At 38.7% G+C, this 20,448-nt stretch overlaps 2 protein-coding genes across 2 annotated transcripts; one reads left to right on the top strand and one right to left on the bottom strand.

Moving 5' to 3' along the window:
• Nucleotides 1–12,083: 12,083 nt before the first annotated feature.
• Nucleotides 12,084–16,832, top strand: LOC143603137 (peptidyl-prolyl cis-trans isomerase FKBP42-like). The gene is made up of 8 exons (XM_077080034.1): nt 12,084–12,507; nt 13,280–13,348; nt 13,571–13,750; nt 14,189–14,278; nt 14,367–14,551; nt 15,112–15,234; nt 15,322–15,474; nt 16,385–16,832. Exons 1-8 carry the CDS (start codon nt 12,468–12,470, stop codon nt 16,715–16,717), a joined length of 1,173 nt encoding a protein of 390 aa, XP_076936149.1. The 5' UTR covers nt 12,084–12,467; the 3' UTR covers nt 16,718–16,832.
• A 335-nt stretch (nt 16,833–17,167) lies between these two features.
• Nucleotides 17,168–18,359, bottom strand: LOC143603141 (uncharacterized). Its single transcript, XM_077080036.1, has 2 exons — nt 17,645–18,359; nt 17,168–17,520 (listed from the first exon to the last, which is right to left on the bottom strand). Exons 1-2 carry the CDS (start codon nt 18,171–18,173, stop codon nt 17,423–17,425), a joined length of 627 nt encoding a protein of 208 aa, XP_076936151.1. The 5' UTR covers nt 18,174–18,359; the 3' UTR covers nt 17,168–17,422.
• Nucleotides 18,360–20,448: the final 2,089 nt, after the last annotated feature.

The raw sequence follows: 20,448 nt of genomic DNA, 5'->3' as shown, positions 1-20,448 counted from the left end.
TTACGATGTATGTGCGCCAGAATTCGAGTAAGTGATCACTTTACCATTGGAACTCTAAGGGTAGGGACTGCTGGTTTGATCCGCCCACTCGTAGGGGTCGCACCTCTTACACAGACGAGTGCCTAGTATGGTCATGGGGCAGTACTATGGGTTTAAGCCCGCTCGTAGAGGTCGCTCCTCTTACGCAGACGAGCGCCTTGTTTTCCGGCACAACGTCTGCGCGTAACCCGCGGGACGGTATTATTCGCTCGTAGTGGCAGCGCCACTTACACAGACGAGCACGGTTTTTCAGATGTGTCCGCGCGTAACCCGCGGGACGGTATTACTTGTTTCGCTCGTAGTGGCAGCGCCACTTACACAGACGAGCACAGTTCCCAGAAATGTTCGCCGCGTGACCCGCGGAACGATTTTATCAGATTATGTTATCAGAACTATGCTTTACTAAGCATGTGTTTCAATAATGCTATCAGAATTATGTTATAGAATGATTTTTATCAAGACTATGACGCGATACGATTTATCAAGTTACTAAAACTTGTGAACTCACTCAGTTTATACTGATCCAAATGTTTTTACGTGTCTTTCAGGAGATAACTAGGTAGCGCATGGAGTCACACTTAGAGCACCTCACGCTGAACATCTAAAACTAGCTTTTTGGAAGATTTTAGTTCTATCCCTTCGATGCGCGTGGTTGTTCCCCGCCGCGCAAGGGGATATGGCGTGGAAATCTTCAACAGTTTTTATACTTGGATGTTTTTATGTAATTTTTAAACAATGTAATGTATTTGTATTAAACTTTTCATGCGCAATGAAAATCTTACTTTGAATGTTTGCAATGGCCCGTGCTTAATTATCAATCCCCACTCGCGCGCGCCCCGGCTGTTTCCGCCGCTCAGGGCCGGGTGTGACAGATTGGTATCAGAGCACTGGTTATAGCGAACTAGGAAAAGAAGTTTTAACCTAGACTATAACCGTTGGGGAATCGCATGAAATATTTTTCAAAGAAAATATTTTCAAAAGAAACTATACACACACTTAGGAACACGGGTCACACAGTGTCTAGTGAATAAAGATAAAGAACATTATGTGCTCAGAGTAAATGCGCTAAGTTTAATATATTTTCGTTCTCTTTTAAAGCAAGAATGCCTCCAACTAGAGCCAAGGGAATCACCATGACACCCGAGGAACTCGCGGAAATAATCGCGCAGGCGATCGCGACACATGAGGCCAGCAAGGCCGAATCTAGTCAGGGTCGTCAGAACGAGACCCCAGAACCCGAATCAGGAGCCTTGGACAAAGGGTGCTCCTATAAGACATTCATGGCCTGTAGGCCTTGGCCATTCAAGGGTACCGAAGGGGCCATTGGGCTCTACAACTGGATTGACAAGATGGAGACAGTTCTCTCCATTAGCAGATGTAGTGAGAACCAGAAGGTCCTTTACGCGACATGCATGTTCCAAGAAGCAGCTTCGTCTTGGTGGAAGCTTCAAGTGAAGACTTTGGGGCGAGAAGTTGCTCTTCACAAGACCTGGGAGGAACTGAAGGAAATGATGATGAGAAAGTTCTGCTCTCGCGCAGAAATCCAGAGTCTGCAGCAGGAATTCTGGAACCACACCATGGTAGGAACGGATATCGACGCCTACAACAACCGGTTCAACGAGCTTTGCCAGCTGGTGCCAGACATGGCAAACACGGAGGAAAAGAAGATCGAGAGGTATATTTTTGGGTTACCTCCTGTTGTTAGGGTTCCGCTCAACGCCGCAGCGCCTCCAACCTTTGATGAGGCGGTAGCGCGGGCCATCACCCTTACAAGGGATACGGTCCGTGCGGGTATGTTGACTACGCGCGGAAACGAGCAGCGAACCTCTGACTCCAAGAGGAAATGGAACTCTCACCACCGAGGGTCCGACTCCAAGCAGCCACCGTTCAAGAAGCAGGAAAGCGCAAGGGTTTACGCGATCCAAGCCGCGAAGCCATCAAGGAAAGGATACAGCGGGCCTTACCCATGGTGCAACAAATGCAAGTTTCACCACGAGGGTGAATGCGCGAGCGTCACGTGCGCCAAATGTAACAGGCCAGGGCACAAGACGGTGAATTGCCGTATCAGAGAAGCTGGAGCGAGCGACAACTGCTACGCATGCGGGAAGCCAGGGCATTTTAGTCGGGATTGCCCGCAAAAGGGAAACCAAGCTCGCGGGAGAGCTTTTGTGATCGGCGCGGGCGAAGCTAAAGAAGAGCCGAATGTGGTAACCGGTACGTTTTTGCTTAACGGCCATTTTGCATCTGTCTTATTTGATACTGGCGCTGACCTAAGTTTTATATCTGCTGAGTTTAAAAACTCCCTAGGCTTAGCAACCAGTAGGCTAGACACGCCTTATACTATAGAACTAGCCAATGGTAGGCAGTTATGCGCGAACGAAAGAACTGAACAATGTGTAATACTCATGGGAGGTCACGGGTTCAATATTAACTTGTTGCCAATAGACTTGGGAAGTTTTGACATGGTGGTAGGTATGGATTGGTTAGTCGAGAACCACGCAGAGGTTATTTGCCTTGAGAAGCAGGTTCGGATCCCACTGTTGAACGGAGAAACCTTGGTAATTCAAGGGGAAAGAAGGGGAGTTGCGACGAAACTGATTTCGTGCCTAAAGGCGCGCAAGTGCCTAAGGAAAGGGTGCTACGCCTTCCTGGCGCATGTCGTAGAGAAGAAAGGAGATGAGCGAAGAATTAAAGACTTACCAGTAGTGCGCGAATTTCCAGAAGTTTTTCCTGAAGATTTGCCCGGATTACCGCCGCCGCGACAAGTCGAATTTCGTATTGATTTAGTCCCAGGAGCTGCGCCAGTAGCTCGAGCGCCTTATCGATTAGCTCCATCTGAGATGCAAGAGCTATCCAATCAGCTACAGGAACTATTGGATAAGGGTTTCATACGCCCAAGCTTCTCACCTTGGGGAGCTCCAGTACTGTTTGTTAAGAAGAAGGATGGTTCGTTCAGAATGTGTATTGACTATAGGGAGCTGAACAAGCTGACAGTCAAGAATCGGTACCCCTTACCGAGGATTGACGACTTATTTGACCAGTTGCAGGGATCCAGTTATTATTCGAAGATAGATCTACGGTCAGGATATCACCAACTTAGGGTCCATGAGGAAAATGTGCCGAAAACAGCCTTCCGAACTAGATACGGCCATTATGAGTTCTTAGTGATGCCTTTCGGGCTAACTAATGCGCCGGCTGTATTCATGGATCTGATGAACCGCGTGTGCAAACCATACTTGGACAAGTTTGTGATTGTGTTTATAGATGATATTCTGATTTACTCTCGGACCAAGGCCGAGCATGAGCAACACCTGAGATTGATTTTGGAATTGTTGAGGAAAGAAAAGTTGTATGCGAAGTTTTCCAAATGTGAGTTTTGGCTTAGAGAAGTTCACTTTCTCGGTCACGTTGTAAACGAGAAAGGAATACACGTTGATCCTTCCAAAGTCAAGGCCATCGAAAACTGGGAAGCGCCAAAAACCCCAACTGAGGTGAGGCAATTCCTAGGACTAGCTGGCTACTATCGACGCTTCATTGAGAACTTCTCCAAGATAGCTCTACCACTGACCGCGCTAACTCAGAAAGACAAGAAGTTTGTTTGGGGCGAAAATCAGGAAACAGCATTTCAAATGTTAAAACAGAAGTTATGTAGTGCGCCAATTCTGTCTCTGCCCGAGGGGACGGATGACATCGTCGTTTACTGCGACGCTTCACATCAGGGACTCGGATGTGTCCTTATGCAGCGAGACAAAGTCATAGCGTATGCCTCGCGCCAACTCAAGACCAATGAAAAGAACTACACAACGCATGATCTGGAACTTGGAGTTGTTGTCTTCGCGCTAAAGATTTGGCGCCATTACCTCTATGGTACAAAGTGTATAATCTTTACGGATCACAAGAGCCTTCAACATATATTTGATCAAAAGGATTTAAACATGAGGCAACGAAGATGGGTGGAGTTGTTGAATGATTATGATTGTGAAATTAAGTACCACCCTGGAAAGGCGAATGTGGTAGCAGACGCGCTAAGTAGGAAGGAGCGAATAAAAACACTACGAGTCAAGGCCCTAAGGCTGACCATTCGCGCAGACCTCTTTACCAGCATCCGAGACGCTCAGCAAGAAGCTTTGAAACCAGAGTTTGCTATAAACGAATCCCTTGGGGGTATGATTAAGAATTTGGAACTTAAAGAGAACGGCAATCTATTTTTCGCTAACCGCATATGGGTCCTTCTCAAGGGAGGATTGCGCGAGCAAGTATTAAACGAAGCTCACAAGACACGGTATTCCGTACATCCTGGCGCAGACAAGATGTACCAAGATGTTAAAACGCTGTACTGGTGGCCCAATCTTAAAGGCGCCATTGCGACGTATGTCAGTAAATGCCTGACGTGTTCGAAGGTGAAGGCTGAATACCAGAAACCATCAGGGTTGCTTCAACAGCCAGAAATTCCCATGTGGAAGTGGGAACAAATCTCTATGGACTTCATCACCAAACTGCCAAGGACACCTGGGGGTTACGACACGATCTGGGTTATTGTGGATCGGCTAACTAAGTCAGCGCACTTCCTGCCGATCAAGGAAACCGATAAGATGGAAAAGTTAGCCCGATTGTATATTCGAGAAGTAGTTTCAAAGCATGGAGTCCCGGTGTCCATCATTTCTGATAGAGACAGTCGGTTCACCTCAAGATTTTGGAGATCGTTACAAGGGGCTTTAGGTACTCGTCTTGACATGAGTACGGCATATCATCCCCAAACGGATGGGCAAAGCGAGCGAACAATCCAGACATTGGAAGATATGCTGCGCGCGTGCGCAATCGATTTCGGTGGTAGCTGGGATACTCATCTCCCTTTGGTCGAATTTTCTTACAACAGTTATCACACAAGCATCAAGGCTGCGCCGTTCGAAGCTTTGTATGGGCGCAAGTGTAGATCCCCACTGTGCTGGGCTGAAGTGGGTGACAAGCAAATGACTGGTCCAGAATTGATCCAAGAAACAACAGACAAGATTTTTCAGATAAGGGATCGCCTTAAGACAGCGCGCGATAGACAGAAGAGCTACGCAGATGTGCGAAGGAAACCATTGGAATTTCAAGTAGGGGATAAAGTACTTTTGAAAGTCTCTCCATGGAAAGGAGTTCCCCGTTTCGGCAAGCGAGGAAAGTTGAATCCGCGCTACATTGGACCATTTGAGATCCTGGAAAGGATCGGTCCGGTTGCTTATAAACTCCGTTTACCCGACGAACTCAGTGGAGTTCATGATACGTTTCATGTGTCCAACCTCAAAAAGTGCTTATCTGACGAAACGTTGATTTTGCCGTTGGAAGAGATTCACATCGACAAACAGCTGCACTTCGTAGAAGAACCTATAGCCGTAACCGATTGGAAAGAACAAAAGTTGCGCAGAAGTCGAATCAAGTTAGTAAAGGTTCAATGGAACTCAAGGCGTGGGCCTGAATTCACTTGGGAAAGAGAAGATCAAATGCGCCAGAAATACCCACACCTCTTTCAGAGCATGGCTTCTGCCAGCAACGTCTCCTAAATTTCGGGACGAAATTCGCTTAACAGGGAGAGAATGTGACACCCGGTAAATTCCCAATCCCTTAAACCAAGTAATCAACCTAAATATTAGGTAATTATGTTATGTGCGCCTTGCGCGAGCGCGCCATGTTAATCAGCGCGTGCACTTGTTATGTGCGCCCTGCGCGAGCGCGCCATGTTAGTCAGCGCGGGCATATTATGTGCGCCCTGCGCGAGCGCGCCATGTTAAGAACCAGCGTGGGCATGTTATATGCGCCATGCGCGAATGTTTTGGCTTTATATTTTCATGTACCTTAACGTTATGTTGTCTAATGGGTTGACCATCCCGCATGATGCTAAGGCGGGTGCATCCTAAATCGTTTATGCGCGTGCGGAAGGGAACTAACCTCCCCGCATGGCGGGAACATTGAGAGCTAGTTTGTCTGAAGCTCCAAGATGGAATTGACTTCAACAACTGATCACTATGTTGAAATACCAAGACCACCTGGAGAATCTACAAATGAAACTCAATGTCCCTAACTGCGAGAAGGTTACGCACCTACCCGCAGCAAAGAAATGTCCTTCACGCAGAAATCTATGCGCACAAAGTAATACGCGCAGAACACTTAGTCTATTCTCCAGTTGTAAGGAGATTACTCCCGCCCAAAGAGAAACGGTAGCGTGTTTCAGAGATTTTCCACTTTTTACTGTACACTGACAAAAGTACCTGAAAAAGCACACTGTAACATGAAAAGTCAACTGTCAGCCACCCTATTCTCACCAACCCCAGACCTGCATGTCCTGACCAAATCAAATCAAAATCTTTTATCCACTACTCCACTCTTAAATAAATAATAATAATTTCCATACTTTATCATCATTACACCTAGATATGAAGAGATTACAATCCCCTAAAGCAAGGGATTGTGTTTCCTTGAGTTTGCCTATAAATATGTAACCTAAATTATCACCCAAAGCACACTTCAAACTTCTCTCTTAAAAACTGCAACTTGCACTAATCATCTCCCAAGCATCCGATTGTTTTCGTTTCCGATCCTGTTATCAGGTAAGCCAAGAATATAACCTTAAGATCTGCTTTCCAACCCTTATATTCTCCTAATTCTTGATCTTAATATATATACTCCATGTTATTTAATCGTATTCTAGCCCTTCAATTCCGAGGCCAACACCAAGAAAACCCGAATCTCGATTAATCCCTTAACAAGAACCACAGGTGAGTCTCACAGCCCCTGTTTTCACTGTTTTCACTATTTTTAAACTGTTTTCGGGGCGAGGGACACGTACTTAAATTACGATTTATCATGGTATACTTACAAGTTATGCAAACGATTGTGTTTAAATTATGTTTCATGATGAGCAATGCAAACGGTTATCTTTGGTTTACGATGTATGTGCGCCAGAATTCGAGTAAGTGATCACTTTACCATTGGAACTCTAAGGGTAGGGACTGCTGGTTTGATCCGCCCACTCGTAGGGGTCGCACCTCTTACACAGACGAGTGCCTAGTATGGTCATGGGGCAGTACTATGGGTTTGAGCCCGCTCGTAGAGGTCGCTCCTCTTACGCAGACGAGCGCCTTGTTTTCCGGCACAATGTCTGCGCGTAACCCGCGGGACGGTATTATTCGCTCGTAGTGGCAGCGCCACTTACACAGACGAGCACGGTTTTTCAGATGTGTCCGCGCGTAACCCGCGGGACGGTATTACTTGTTTCGCTCGTAGTGGCAGCGCCACTTACACAGATGAGCACAGTTCCCAGAAATGTTCGCGCGTGACCCGCGGAACGATTTTATCAGATTATGTTATCAGAACTATGCTTTACTAAGCATGTGTTTCAATAATGCTATCAGAATTATGTTATAGAATGATTTTTATCAAGACTATGACGCGATACGATTTATCAAGTTACTAAAACTTGTGAACTCACTCAGTTTATACTGATCCAAATGTTTTTACGTGTCTTTCAGGAGATAACTAGGTAGCGCATGGAGTCACACTTAGAGCACCTCACGCTGAACATCTAAAACTAGCTTTTTGGAAGATTTTAGTTCTATCCCTTCGATGCGCGTGGTTGTTCCCGCCGCGCAAGGGGATATGGCGTGGAAATCTTCAACAGTTTTTATACTTGGATGTTTTTATGTAATTTTTAAACAATGTAATGTATTTGTATTAAACTTTTCATGCGCAATGAAAATCTTACTTTGAATGTTTGCAATGGCCCGTGCTTAATTATCAATCCCCACTCGCGCGCGCCCGGCTGTTTCCGCCGCTCAGGGCCGGGTGTGACATATTATATTTCTTAGTCATGAAATACTATTTTTGACTATAACCTTCTCTTAAGAAAAGTTATATAATACTTAATTGTAATCAAGGTTCGGCTATAACTTCAACTATGGTCTTAAGCCATTTATAATAATAAAATAATAACTTAGGCAGAACCCCTTACCTCACACGGGTATTCGGAGTTAGATATTCCTAAGTTTATACGGGCAACACTTCTACTCTATATGCACGTTTATCGAGGCGTTCTTGATCCACCTTCTTTGGCACGCAAATCGAGGTGATGTTCACATGTTACAGGTTCGTGCACGTACTTCGAGGCGGAATGTCGGGTTACTTTTCGAGAAAAACACCGGGTATTTAGCACGGATTACGAGGTAATGATTGTCGGGTCGGTGGCACGCAAAACGGTGTCGGCACGCAAACCAATGCAGAGAGAGTGAATTTTTAGAGAGCGAGAGTGGAAAGGTGTGAGGGAGAATGAGCCGTGGCCCTTCCTATTTATAGCCAAATTTGGATCCCATCGCGATACGCGATGGGTCCCCTTTTTCAACACCGTCGCGTATCGCGACGGATAGATTTATGCCACGTGTCACCAGAGTAGCGCAATGGGTCACTGAATAATATTTTTCATTTTCAGTCCTTCATCTTTTGTAGCTTGTCACTTTTGGTCTAATTCTCGTTGTCCAAAAATACTAAGGAGTGCGCCATCAAAGCGCCACATTGCGCCCAACGCCCTTCGCCGTCGCCCTTCGCCGTCGCCCGAGCTCGAGCCCGTGCGCGTACGCGTCGGGTGCTGCGCACCCTTCGCTAGGACCACTTGGTGCATGATATCCATAAAAGAATATTACTATGGAAAATCTCTTCCTTATATAGAGCTTCCATTTCTTTATCACTTTCCATGTGAGATGGATTCCATTTCCCTTATTTATACCCAAGTGTAAAGCTTCCACTTTCTTACATATTTCAATGTGGGATGGAGTTTTATTATTTTCCTTCATATAAGAATACTTAACTTAGGAAATATTTTTATTTCCTTATTTTTCTTATAATTCCTTATTTATTTTTTTCCATGACTTTTCTTATAGATTATTTTTGATCCCTCAATTTTCCTAAGTTGTCAAATTTGGATCGAAATTTTGGGGATGTTACAATTAGAACCATGAATTCTAAATGTTCCAACTTATGGTAATTTAAAGAAAACAATATTTGATGGTGGTACATGTACATAAAATTAATTTTCACAAGACATTGATGATGAAGGTTCTGTTGCAAATTGTTGTGGCTATTATATTACCGAATGTTAATATTACTTTTACTACTTAAATATTAAATATATAATTTTGGTCAAACTTTGGAATTTCAAGTTATATCAAATTAAAGTCTTGACTGTGTTTATAAACTTATTTTTGTTAAATGTTTGAATCATTTATAATTACAATAATTTGTTTCCAAAATGTCCACATTTAAGTTATTCATTCACGTTTATATTTATATTTATATTGTGTATATATTATTTTGTTGTATTTTGTTTAAACAATTTTACTATGTTTTAATTAGATGCTTAATTTTTAATTAATATATGTTTTTTTTCTCATGTTATAAGTTATAAAAATGTTTTAAATTTTTAGTTATCTTTGTTAGTATTTGTGTGTTTCTGTATTTGAATTTACATAACAATTTAATGTCTCATAATTTATGTAAAATTATTCTTTTTTATATAAGTATGACATTTGCATTTTATTAATTTTATAATATATACATTAACCTAAAATACTTTCCAATTTAAGATTAAACATCCATTATAATACAAATTAATGGTTACATAATGTTATTTGAAGTTAAAAATCCGTCATTAAAAATATTCCAATATCAAAATACTATGAAGATTTTTTTTAAATTCCATTAAAATATCAATTAATGGTTACATGATTCTAATTGATAAAGAATTCATTATTATATTATAATAATATGTTAATTATGTCAAAACTATTGCTTAAAATAAAACCATTTGTTCCTTAATTTATGCATAATTTTGGGTATAATAGTTGTAAAATGAAGACCTTTTAATTATGTCAAAATGGATGTTTAAAATAAAACTCGCATTAAAAGTTTTTAAATTTCAAAATACTTTCTAGGTTGATGTTTTTGAATAATTCAAGATTATATCAAAATATAGTAATTATGTCAAAAATGTTGCCTAAAATAAAACTATCGGATCCTTATTTTATGCATAGTTATGAGCATAATAGTAGTAAAATGATAATATGATGACCTATATAATTCTTATCATAAAATTTATTCATTCATTCATTCCAAGGATGTACATAGAGATTTATGATTTGTTTATAAGTTTGTGAATTGTATTTGTACCTTTATTTCTCTTATTAACAATACATTGAATTGATTTTGTAGTGATTTTAGTTTTCTTCTTTATAAGTATAAAAAATTACAACACATTTCTTTCTATTTTGATGATTGTTTAATAAACAAGACTTTATGACTTCATATATCATGATATAGTTTTTATTGATATATTTTTTTGGCTTCAAATTCTAGTTTTCTTCAAATTACAACACTTTCGATGATTGTTTTGTTTTAAAATTATTATATTATATAACTCAATTTACGTATTACATGTTATATATTTTTTTTACTTTTATTATAACTTTCATCCGCGTGTAACACGAGCTTTCATTATTAAACATGTTATTATTTTAATGATATATTTAATCTGGATAATATTGTTTTTTTAATATTTTCAGGTGGTGAAGCAAAATGAGTTTCTTTTGTTAGAATATTTAAAAAAGTTGATGGTGGTTTAGTATGAAAGCACATGTTTAGATCTTTTTGTTGATGTTTTTTTGTGGTTTGGTGTACACTAACTTATTGTAACCTTAAACTTTTAATATCTAGACATTATAAATAGTTAACGTTTTGGTCCGAAAGTTGAAGAAGCTTTGTGTGTTTGAATTTGTTGTTTAAATTTATTATGTCTGTTGACATGTTTTAATATCTAGACCCGTGTACACACGGGTCTATACCCTAGCATATATATATATATATGTTGAGTTATAATAAGAAGATTAGTTTTCCTAAGAAGGATAAGAAATAATCTTGTCCATTCATTTTAAAATTGAATGGTTGAGATTATATTAAAGAGATCATAAAGTGTAAAACAATGGTAAGGACATAATAGATATCACACATTTGTTGACTTTCTCTCTCCACATGCAAGGCACATGTCAAATACCCCCATCATTTTAAAACGCTTATAACTTTTTTATACGACATTTTTTTTCAAAACAATTTCACCATAATAACGAGTGTTTTTTTATCTTTTATGTGAGTACCATATTGCTATATAAAAATAAAAAAAAATTTCGTGGGTTTTTTACAAAGTGTGTTTTATCAAAATTGTGTTTTACAAAATTGTGTTATACAAGTGTGTTTTATTTTTTCATAGTGTTTTTTGAATTGTGTTTTTTACATTGTGTATTAATTGAGTTTTTCATTGTGTTTTTGTCATTGTGTTTTTATTTTCATAGTGTTTATTCCATTGTGTTTTTTACATTGTGTCTTTTTCATTGTGTTTTATTTTCCGACGAAATTTCTGAAGACTTTTCCAGCAAGGTGGTGGCGGTGGGTGGCGGTGGGCGGTGGTGGTTGTAGGAGATAAGTGAAAATTTAAGTGGGTTTTAATTAAGTGGTGTTTTGAAATTAAATTAAGTGGGTTTTCAATATTAAGGCATCAGACAAAAATACTCTCTTTCCTAGCCTTCTTAGGATAATCAAACTTCTTATTTGATATTTTCTCTCTCTATATCATATAATTACACTAAAAATCACTGTATTTTTTCTCTTTTGTTCAATTAAATAATATATTTTATATTTTTATCATTATATATATCTCCTCCACTTTCATAATACAATTAAAAAATTATACAGTATGAACGATGAAACATCAAATTTAACCTTTTCACCACATTTTCTAAACACAACACTCATAACTATATCATATAATTTGCAAATCTCTTTCATATATTTTGAACGAACAGGTTGAGAATGCTCAATGATATTCCACAAATAGTTTTATCAATCCAATAATATGTTTAAACTTTAAACCATGTGAAATTTAACTTCATTAAAGTGACTAAATAAAATGTGTTAAACATTGGTGGTCAAAATGTAAAATTATACAAAGTTTGGCCTGCCAAAATGTGTATATTCCCCCAATCCCCTCAATAAACAACTTCAACCCCAAAAAGTAGTTGTTAATTTAGTCATAAATAGTATACACTCTCTCGAATCTTCTTCGATCACTTCAAAGTACACGATTAGTAGTCACACACTTCCAATTCCAAATCAGGTAATATTCAGTTCCAATCACACTATTTATATGTTCGAGTTTCGATTCCTGTTTAATCTGCCAATTCGATGAGACTATTACTGTAATTGCGATTGTTGATGTTGAATTTTGTTATGTAGTTGTTGATTTGTATAATCTGATTGTGAATTTGTGAGTTTGTTGTAGTTGGCAACTGAGTCTAGTTTTACTGACTGAAGTTAATTGACTGATAGAACGAAGGCTTTGAGGTGAAATTGGAATGGAGGAAGTGCAACAGCAGCAGCCGATTGGATCAACTGGTAATCAATTCATCATAATTTGTTATTATTATTATTATTATTATTATTATCTGTTACTTTAATGATAATGTTTGTTTGTTGAGACTTGAGAGCTGATCTGGATTCATAATTTGCAAATTCAGTTGACCTAAAATGTTAATTTGGGACTTTGTCTATCACTATATGATTATTGATTATCAGACAGTTTGGTGACTATAATTTTCAGTAGTTTTAACTTTTAAGTACTTACTGGATTTTAATGAGATTATTCAATGAACATAAAATTTTAATGATAAAAATTGTGTTAGAAATGTAAAAATGGTGATACAAAGCCTAAAAATACAAGTGATGCCACTTGGAGGTACCATTACATAGAGTTGTAGAGGAAATCCTCAAGGACTTGATCTTTTGTAACAAATTATACGTGTCACGCAATGTATGTATACATCAAGATGGTTAATTGGTTATCAATCTTTATATGTCAGGAATCTGCCTCATAACTTTTTATGTTTTGATATAATATATTGGTTTAATGGTTCATTTAAGTCCTTGTTATATAGTCAATTTGGCACAAAGGCTACTAGGACGGCTAGGAGCTGGCACCACATCTAATGTTTTTATTATTCAATGTACTTGAAATTTGAAATATGTCAATCTATTTGTGTCTAGGGCTTTAGGATATGGAATTAATTTAATTCTTTTTATATGAAAAATGATTAAATTCCATAGTTGTGAGTTGTGACCTTTCTAAAGTTTGACACTTTGATGTATGCCTGTCTTGTATAATTTCCAGGTCAAGACGGTGAAACAGAAATCACGTCTAATGGTTCTTCTATTACTCATGTAGAGCCTCCTCAAAATGGTAGTGTGCCCCAACACCTTGATTCAGAAGTGTTGATATATTAGAAAATTTTGACAGGTGGCAAAATAAACAGTTGGTTCCCGGACTGGGTTGACCCAAAACGCCTTTTGTCCAAGATTCTTAAACTTTTTATAAATTAAAATCTAACTTTCTGAAGTTTGTACATTGAAATATACTTCGGTTTCGGTTGAATGTTGATCCAAAGTAATACCTTGTATACAGGTCAAGATGCTGATGAGGAAATTGTGACTGAAGGATCTTCATTTGTGCATAACGGGCCTCAAGATGATAACGGGCCTCCTAAAGTTGATACCAAAGTGGAAGTCATCCATGAAAAGGTTACAAAGCAGGTCATTAAGGAAGGTCATGGTGAAAAGCCATCAAAATATTCAACTTGCTTTTGTAAGTCCTCTTTCCATTCGTATGGCTTTTTGTACATATAGGCAATTTGATAGCAGAATGTCAATATTACCCTTAATGCATTTAAGATTCCAAGTGGCTGGAAACACTTATAGACAATCGTATATGGGTCGGGTAGGCTGGGTAACATGTCAAAACGGGCTCACGTATGAACTGGAAGTTTTGGGTCAAATGAGTTGGTTCAGGTTCGTTTGACCCATAGCACCTTTTGTCCCAAAGTATTCAACTTATGAGATCTAATTAGTGTCACACGTGCTTACCAAGTCATTTATGTCAATAGTTATCTTATCTTTTAAATTAAATATGTTATTTAGGTTTGCATGCATTATGCAATTTCAGTGACCTCCAAATTGTGTAGGTCCAAAACTTAAAATTTCATCTCATGACAGTATTATTATAAACATATTTATTGTTTTGTAGTGCACTACAAAGCATGGACTGAAAGTACCCAACACAAGTTTGAAGACACGTGGCAAGAGCTACAACTAACTGAAATAGTCTTAGGGAAAGGTATTGTTATTAAGAAGGTCAAAATATCATTTTTTACTCTCCAATGAAAAAACAAACCTTTGACATTATAGACCTTGTTTTGCACCAGAGAAAAAAGAGATGGCAGGATTGGCAATTGGGCTATCTTCCATGAAAGCTGGTGAACGCGCTCTCTTACGCGTGGGTTGGGAACTCGGGTATGGTGAAGAAGGAAGTTTTTCTTTTCCAAACGTGCCACCTAAGGCAGATATCATCTATGAAGTTGAGCTAGTTGGTTTTGATGAAACCAAAGAAGTAAGTGTCTATACAATGCACTTGTGCTAATCACACGTTCAACCGGTAGCAACGCGTGCAAGTCACATTTTGCACTACAAAGTAGCTTATAACCTTTAACTGAACAAACAATCGAACACGAAGAACTAAACGAAGAGGTTTTCTTGTTCGTGTGTGTTCGCTAAAAAATGAACATGTTCATGTTTGTTTATGTTATTAATCAACGGTTCACAAACATAAACAAACAAACAAAACCGAACATAGATGACCAAATTTAACTGAGCTGAAACCAGTTAGAAGTAATGTGAAATTGTGAAGACCAGTGTGTTGGGCCTGAAAAGTTATTACAGCCAAATAAAGTTGTAATCGTCAAAATACGAACGTAAACCAACATAAGCGAATTTCAAAAACGAACGTTCACGAACATAAATGAAGTTCGCTTATTAAATAAACAAACTTCTCACCTAACGGTTCATGACTTGTTCACTGAACGTTCGGTTTGTTTACGCGCCTACAAAGGGTATTAATCAGAAACAGTTACTCATCACAGGATTAAATTTGTCATTCTTGTTTTTATCAAGGGTAAAGCGCGTAGTGAAATGACAGTAGAAGAGAGAATCAGTGCAGCGGATAGGAGAGGGATGGATGGAAATAATTTGTTTAAAGAAGACAAACTAGAGGAGGCTATGCAACAATATGAAATGGTTAAACTCATTATTCTATTAAACTTAATTTGTGTATTTTATTTTATAAATATTGTTCTAACTGTTGTTTGTTCATGAACATAATAGGCCATTGCATACATGGGTGATGATTTCATGTTTCAGTTATTTGGCAAGTATCAGGACATGGCTTTGGCGGTTAAAAACCCGTGCCACCTTAACATTGCAGCTTGTTTGATAAAGCTCAAACGTTATGAAGAAGCCATTGCTCAATGCTCCATTGTATGTTTCCAATTCATATATTATATTAGGCCTGTAAATGAACCGAACGTTTAGTGAGCTGTTATTAAGTGTTTGGCAGCAAGGTCGTCTATTTCATAAACGAACGAACATGAACAAAAAAATTTTATCTAGTTAAGCGAACGAACCTGAACACATGTGTCGTTCGTTCATTTATGTTCATGAACGTTCGTTTACATTCATTAACATATTCATAAAGTTTGAAATATCACCGGTTACAATTTAATCTAGTTTTATTAATTTTTTTTAAGCCTAACGCCAAGAACACGAACATGCTTTGTTCGTGTTCGTTCGGTTCGTTTACAGGCATAAGCATTATGTTTTGACATGATCAAGCATTGTCCTTAACCTAGTAATTATAAAGATTACGGATGTACGACTAAGATCTAAACATAACATATTCTTTTAATATCATTTTTTTTTATTTCCAGTAAATAACCAATGTGCTAATTCTAATAACATTACAATAATTAATATGTTTTGCTAATAAAGTGGTTTGAAGTTTTAGCACTTTGAATGCACTTCATTAACTTTTCACTTGTCTGACCCTCTTGACCTATGTGCAATTTAGTTAACTTAAAAAAAGAAAATATTTTCTCGCCTATATGACCCGCTATAAACAAAGTATAACTCAAATCGACCCATTCACCAAATTACTAAAGGATACAATGTCTAAACTACCCTTGTATTTAACTTATTTTTTTAAATGGATCCCCATTAGTTCTGTTATATTTTTAATTTTCTTTTGTTAAATGTAAGGGTCGTTTAGTCATTTTACATTCAAGTTAACTTTAGGGATGCACTTATTGAAGGTTAAGGACATGATCTGCAAGTTGCCTCAAACATAAATGACGCAATCTGTTTTTTACCAAAATCTTTATTTATTGTTCAGATACTTGCTGAGGATCAAAATAATGTGAAAGCACTGTTCAGACGCGGGAAAGCTAGATCTGAACTTGGGCAGACAGATGCTGCCCGAGAAGACTTCATGAAAGCCCGTAAACTTGCCCCTGAAGACAAAGCAATATCAAAGGAACTGCGTGTACTAGCCGAACACGACAAGGTTGTTTATCAAAAACAAAAGGAGCTTTACAAAGGCTTGTTCGGGCCAAGGCCTGAGCCCAAAAAGCCGAAGACGGGTACTAGCTGGTTTGTTGTAGTTTGGCAGTGGCTGATCTCACTATTCTACGGGCTCTTCAGGCGTGAAAGGATCAAAACCGAGTGATCAGTCGTTTTAATTAAAATGTTGACTTTTATTGCATTGCTTGTTTAGTTTTCATTGTATAATGTTGACTTTGTATGTGACAAATTTGTTAAAGGGTAAACTAGTTTATAAAGTATATGGCTGTTCTATGTTGGAATCTAAGTTTTATAGTAAGTGAACTATAAATTTATTTGGCCTTCGCTGCTACATGATGACGAGAAATGATGAATTGATCATAACATTGTCCGTGTATCCCTTATCATATTTATACATTTTATGAACGAGAAATGACGAATGCCATCGAGTTTTTCTATTTTATAAGCCAATGTCTGAGGCATTAGATGATGGTATCACTTTAAAAAAAAAGAACTAAAAAGGTAGGGTGTAGAATGCAAAGTAAACAACACTTGAATAGTTGAATTATCAAAAGTCTTAATACAAGGAAACCTTATAGCAAAACACAATTATTTCACCAACATATCTCTCATTGTATTTTTGCTTTATAACATTCCTCATTTTGTTGATTTTACATTATTTACTATGTCATTCTCATATATATTATCCCCCAGAAATCCTAAATTATACACACACATCACAACTCATGTGAGCAACATTATGCACTGGTCGTTGATGTAAGCCAAAGTCACTGTTTCGCCTTCTTTATAGAAACGCTTGATTCGCATTCTCTATGTTTCCGTGTCTCAAATCTTGAATTCGATTTATGTGTCATTCTTTTGTTCCCTTTTCAGAAGATTGCATGAGTGAACAAGCAACTAATTGCGCCCATTGCCTCAACTTTGTCTTAATTTGTTCAGGATTCTCTCCTGCAAAATTATCATGGATAGTGAGTGAGTCTCTAAACCAAATCAACTAATTGTACATAATCACGAACTAAACTCTACAATAAAACTGATTATAATTGCTACACGGTTATGGCATTCGACAAACCTGGGCTACAAATCTTCCATTGATCCTCACTATTATAACGTGACAAACTTCCTTCATCTAATGATTTTGATGACAATGAACCAAACTCTACGAACTTTGACCTTGACGAACTCATGCTACGTGGACTCATCGTTGGGCTCGTAAGCCTATTCACCGCAAAATAATGATCAAGGGCAGGTAAGGTGTTAGCTAGACTTTGACCACCTTCCTCTTCATTAAACACAAAACCAAGCTCAATGCAACCTTTGAGCTCCTTGAGGTCTTCATCAGACAATTCATCAGGGTTTTCAACGGTGAGTTCCCTCTTTCGTTCTTGCATGCGCATTTGATGGCGTTTCCTTTCCCATGCTAACTCACGTTCGCTATCTAGCATTGATAGTTGTCTTGAAAACATCTTTTTAGAGTTCCTCCAAAATGGGGGCGCGCTATCTATGAGTTGAAGCTCCTCATTCTCGGAGTCATAAGGTGTTGAGGACGACGATGATAGTGATGAAGAAGTCATGGTTCCCTCGGTTTTAAAGTTAGACATGTTAAATAATAATGCGAGTGATCTAACGTGGATCTAGAGATGTAAATGTTTTCGAAAACACGATTAAACAGGTTGTGTTATGGCGGGTTGGGGCGACCGGGCAGAAAAACAGTTCGGCCGCCTCAACAAGCAATGAAGAATTCTAGGGGGATGAAAGATTATGAATGAATCAAAGGATGAGGTATGGTGAATGTGTTCCTTTTAGACCCCTTTGTTCTTTCTTTTAACTAGAAAGCTTTAGCCTTTCATTTGTTTCTTAATATAGCTATTCAAACTAGTGGACAATGATCACTTGAGGTTGAGGTTAAGAGATCAAATAGGAGATCTTTGCTTCAATTGAAAATGTAAAAAGAATGTTTCATTTAATTTTATTTTAAGTAATTACATTTGCAAGATATATTTATTGTTTTATTAATGCAAAAGACAAGAGTATATAACTATAGAGAAAAGATAGAATACAATAATTGTTTAACGTACATTAGGTACAAGAATACTTATATTCATGAAATCGATCCACGAAATCACATCACAAGATCCCGCAATTGTCAATACATATCCAATTAATCATTGGTTCACTGAAATAAACAGTTTTGGATCGTTAATCGATCAAATTTTTACTTTTCTTCATGAAAACCGTTTTTGAGCGTTTTAGGTTTTTGACTGAGTGTTTTAGTATTTTTGTATTTAGGCATCTACCGTACCTATCGTACGTTAACCTCACCCTATAACTATATATATAGACGTTTGATTAATGTTTTCACAAATGGATTGGTTTGATAACGGCCCATTTCCCTGGTGGGCCTTCGAAGCATTATGTTCAATACATAAGAGATTTGCCAGTATGGCACTAAATGCTCAAACAACAAAAACAGCCCAATTAAAAGATGCCCTAGTTATAAGCCCAACTGTACCGGCCCATGAAAGAATGCATTATTATAGTTTACTTTTTGACTATATTTTTCTGATTTTTAATTCTGAGCAATTTCGTTAAAACTTGAGATTCGTTGTTGCATCCTTCATTGTTCAATAAATTTAATGAAAAGGTGAAGATTGAACTCTTCAACATAACTAACATATGTTGAACTCTTGAGATTCACGTGTCACCCTATTATTATTTGAAGAGGTAGGTCCCAGCAGAGCCCAGTTGGACCCGTAAGACTCACCTCAAAGAGGGATGTCTGCGCAGTTGAACCCGCAAGACTCACCTTCAACAGGGACGTCTGCGCAAAGGCTAAACTCGCAAGACTCACCTTGAAGAGAGACGTCTGCGCAGAAACCAACTGGATCCGCAGGACCCACCATGCTCAGAGACGTGACGTCCTTACACGCAGTACGCAAGCTGTTCCCGCAGGAAAAGCCTCCCAATGGTCGACGTACTCCGCCTGTTCCCGCAGCAACGGATACTAGCCATCAGGGAAGGCTACCCGCGCAGCAAGGCTACACGCACAAGGCACTTAACTCTTAAATAATTCAGTAATGTCACCTGAAGAAGGAGTGAGCAAGCCGGGAAAACTCCCGCCCAAATGAGCCAGTCCGTACGCTACTGGAGGATCTTTTGTACTGTACCTGACGAGGTATGGACAAAAGATCTGACCAAAGTTGCGACAGCTCACTGACAACAGTACAACGAGCAGCATGCTCTATTACTTAATGTCACTATCAGCCGCTGCCTACTCACCAACCTGTCGTAGCACGTGCATAGCCTGCAGTTGGTGGAAAAGGAATAGTACACAGCCCGCCTGGTCACTATCAGCCGCTGCCTACCCACCAACCACCGGCATGGCATGTGCGTAGCCCACAGTTGGCAGAACAGGAATACTATTCAGCCGGCTGTACCTTCTTGGAAACCTACATTCGGCTATAAATACTCCAACACCTTGGAATGGTATGGACACATTATTTTATATCTCCATATATTATCTGATATCTGCTCTAGTCATTTCTCTTAATATACACTTATATTCAAGAGCAATCTAGTCTGATTCTCACGCCGGATGGTGGTCACAAGGAGGTACCCCCCCCCCTTTTCAGTGACGAGCTCACGGTGTCTGTTTTGCAGGTCATCAGAAGAACAACCATCTTTGCCGGACTTAACCCTCGTGGGAAACATCTATTTAACCCCCAGATTATCCGTAATCTGCCCGGGGTCGCTTAGTGTTTCTTCATTGGCGCCATCCGTGGGACAAAAGCTAGAACTAATTCTCAGTTTTTTTCAAAACTTCTGGAAAGATGGTTAACGTTACTCCGGTCCCAAGGCCAGGGAGTAACCGAGAAA

Source organism: Bidens hawaiensis, unplaced genomic scaffold (assembly GCF_021521415.1).
Source record: "Bidens hawaiensis isolate Kalapana, Puna unplaced genomic scaffold, B.hawaiensis_p1.1 tig00060864_1, whole genome shotgun sequence".
NCBI lineage: Eukaryota > Viridiplantae > Streptophyta > Magnoliopsida > Asterales > Asteraceae > Bidens > Bidens hawaiensis.
This window is presented reverse-complemented; position numbering and strand designations above follow the sequence as displayed.

What these genes read in the sequence shown, in the direction of transcription:
- LOC143603137 (XM_077080034.1), top strand. Translation starts at nt 12,468, where the DNA reads ATGGAGGAAGTGCAACAGCAGCAGCCGATTGGATCAACTG. An exon ending in CTATGCAACAATATGAAATG is followed by an intron (nt 15,235 to 15,321) that starts GTTAAACTCATT and finishes TGAACATAATAG; the next exon opens with GCCATTGCATACATGGGTGA. An exon ending in CCATTGCTCAATGCTCCATT is followed by an intron (nt 15,475 to 16,384) that starts GTATGTTTCCAA and finishes TTTATTGTTCAG; the next exon opens with ATACTTGCTGAGGATCAAAA.
- LOC143603141 (XM_077080036.1), bottom strand. Translation starts at nt 18,173, where the DNA reads ATGTCTAACTTTAAAACCGAGGGAACCATGACTTCTTCATCACTATCA. An exon ending in ATGGAAGATTTGTAGCCCAG is followed by an intron (nt 17,521 to 17,644) that starts GTTTGTCGAATG and finishes ATAATTTTGCAG; the next exon opens with GAGAGAATCCTGAACAAATT.